The 3,131-nt window shown below is 33.2% G+C and overlaps 1 protein-coding gene across 1 annotated transcript; it reads right to left on the bottom strand.

Annotated features, from left to right (window-relative positions):
- Positions 1-561: 561 nt before the first annotated feature.
- On the bottom strand, positions 562-1,509 carry LOC108277634 (olfactory receptor 52K1-like). Its single transcript, XM_017490438.3, has one exon. The coding sequence runs from the start codon at positions 1,507-1,509 to the stop codon at positions 562-564; it is 948 nt and encodes a 315-aa protein (XP_017345927.1).
- Between the last annotated feature and the right edge of the window lie 1,622 nt (positions 1,510-3,131).

The following is a 3,131-nucleotide window of genomic DNA, read 5'->3' as shown; positions in this document are numbered from 1 at the left end:
CAATTATGTGAGTTATGCAAGAGTTAATAGCCATTTACACCTCCTTTTCCATGGCTTGTTCATTAGGGTAAAATTTAATTAATATATTATATCCAAATTTCTGTAAGCGTGCTTTGTGACAATGTCACTTTTAAAAATGCTATACAAATAAATTTTAATTAAAGGGAATTTCTATCAAATTAAAGTATAGGATTTTAAGATAGGGGTACTGTGCTCCGCTGGGTTCCCACGGAACCTAACAACTGTCATCTCTTACCTATTATTAACCTAGTAGAGACTATGAAGGTCTATTGTACATATACAGAACTTCATACCATATATAATTGTAAATTATACTATTATCTTTTATTAGCATATAAGTATGTAACATTTGTAATGGTATATTTACTATTGCTAATGAAATATATGATTACGTTTTAGTGCTCAGAATTAATTCTGTGCATGTGGTGTGATATTTATTCATTTTAGACAACAGTTATTTAATAAAATAGATAAAAGTTATTTAAATTAAATGCACACCTAAACAACCCTGTAATTATTACACCCGCCCACTTCAGTATATTACTGTGGTAAGACTTTCATATTGTTCACGAATTTAAGAAACTGTTTTCTTATTTCAGTTGTTCTTACTCCATAAATAATTGGATTAAAACAACTTGGGAATAGTATATACATTGTACTCAGAAAGACACGAACACCGGGAGAAATATTATTTCTTATTCTGTATGACATAAATGCAATCAAGGCAAATGCTAAATTAACTGTCATGACAATAATATGTGTAATACAAGTATTGAGAGCCTTCAAGTGGGATTTTCCTGATTTCATGACAGAAGCAAATATTATTATATATGATGCAGTAATGAAAAGAAAATCTGATGTTGGTATAAGAAAAGTAGATACAAGGCCAATTAGGTTATTAATAGAAATATCTCCACATGCCAACTGAACCAATCCCATGTGTTCACAAAAACAGTGATCTATCTCATTTATTGCACAGAAATTCAATTTCCCAGCCAAAGAGATCATTATGATATTCAGTAATAAATTTCTAGTGACTGGCACAATAATACATTTTAGAAAGCTGTGGAATTCCATGTGTTTGTGATAATAAAGTGGTCTGCATATAGCAAAGAACCGATCTAGAGCCATCCACACCAATACAGTAGACTGAAATGCACCAAGAAGCTGAATGCAAAACATTTGTAGTAAACAGCTCACTAGAGAAATGCCATTCCATTCAAATAAAAAGTTGAGCAACAAACTTGGTACAAAACATATTGGCCAACACAAGTCCACAACACTCATAAAACCTATTAGTACATACATTGGAGAGTGCAGAGTTTTCTGAGATACAATTAAATATATCATAATAGAGTTTGATAGACAAGACAATAAAAACATAATGAAATAGGGTATGGATAATATAGGTCTCCATTCTCCCAAAGCCAGAAAGCCATTTAGCTTAAAAGTTGTATATGAAATATTCTGTGGTGGGAAATCTTGCATGCTGCTTAGTCTCAAAACATTCTTTTCTAAAGCACACTATTAAGACAGGATTGCTACCAGTAATTACATGGTAGGTTTTAAAACATAATATTAGCAAGTGTAATTCTAGCACAGCACCTGTATTATCTGTTATATGTCAAGGTTAATACAAATCCATTCTACACATAGATAATTATTGAAAGTTATTGCTATTCCAAAATGCAGGAAAACACAAAATGTCATTGACTTTACATGTGTCCTAATCAGTAAATATTTCATAAATATTTTTTTATAAATTATTAAACAATATGTGCTATTCAACAGATAATACTGTCTGGAAGAAAAACAGTTTTGGAGTGATATATGACACAACAAAGCTCAATTGTAAATAAATACATATAACCTGTATTGTGCAAAGATCATTAGAAACACTGATTTTGAGTAGTAGAAATGGAAAAATCCCATGCATGATACATCTGACTATTATCCTCTTGCCGTTTCTGGCACTTGTAAAACCTTGACACGAGTCTCTGTTTCTTATATATTGTGCTCTCATGAGGCTCTGCTTTATTCCTGCAGGCTTTTGCCAGCAGTCTTAGAATGACATAGAAGAGGAAAGCCTGTTTATCTCCATTACAAACTTACTCATCACAATTTTAGTTGTACTCTGTCCATTATCGATGTTTTTGAAGATAATTTAGGAATTCTGGATGTAACTTTAATAGCATGTGGTCACTAATAGAGTATAATTCAAGGTCACCAATAGAAGTTTACAAAACTGCTTAATTTATCATCCACAAAAAAGGCAAAATGAAAAACTTAAAATGGAATTAAAGTTAAAACAAAGTAAATAAATGGCTTACCTTATTCAAATTAAGCTATCAGAAGATTTAATGGATTATTAGGCGGCATGAAAACTATACCTACATAAAATGAGCTCTAATAAAATCTAATAATTTCTCAGATAGCCTAAATTCTTGACATTGATTCAGGATTTCATGGCCAGATTAAAGTAAAACACAGTGACCACTAATGCCATCTAAATATAAAAACACAACCCAAAGAAACAAAATGAAGCAGGCTAGAATAAAAACCAGAGAAAGCACAATAGACACAAAGTCACATTATTGGGCTTCTTAATAATACAAAACACATGATTGAATCACTGGGAGGCCATGTTTCCCTCTGCTGGCTTAGGTGCAATAATGAATTGCATAAAAATGAGCAGTTCCCTTTCAAAGGGAACTCCACGTTGTGTGAGCTCAACCATGTGGGACGCACCCTCACACGTGACCGGTATCTGAAGCTTGTGTAACATCAATCCTATGGCCTGCCATGATCAGGTGACGTGGCAATTATCCCATCTCGTGATATATAAATGACACCTGTGAACCGCGCCGTCAGCCTTATTATCTTCAGTGAGACTGCATGTCGGTCGTTTGTGTAACGCTCACAAAAAGAGCCTTCATTTCCTCTCTATCTTTTAAAAAAAAATTTAAAGAAAAAAAAATCTTTTTACTTATCTGTCCCTTAAAAAAAAGGACAAAAGTATGAGTGAGAGAGAATTCAGGAAGTGTGTTACGCCTTGCTCCCACTTGCTTCACACTTTCTGTGTGAAGTGTCTAGAGATGGAGCGCGCCAGG

The sequence above is a fragment of the Ictalurus punctatus genome, chromosome 17 (genome assembly GCF_001660625.3).
Source record: "Ictalurus punctatus breed USDA103 chromosome 17, Coco_2.0, whole genome shotgun sequence".
Taxonomy (NCBI): Eukaryota; Metazoa; Chordata; class Actinopteri; order Siluriformes; family Ictaluridae; genus Ictalurus; species Ictalurus punctatus.
Note: the sequence above shows the minus strand (reverse complement) of the source record. Positions and strands in the feature narration are given on the sequence as shown.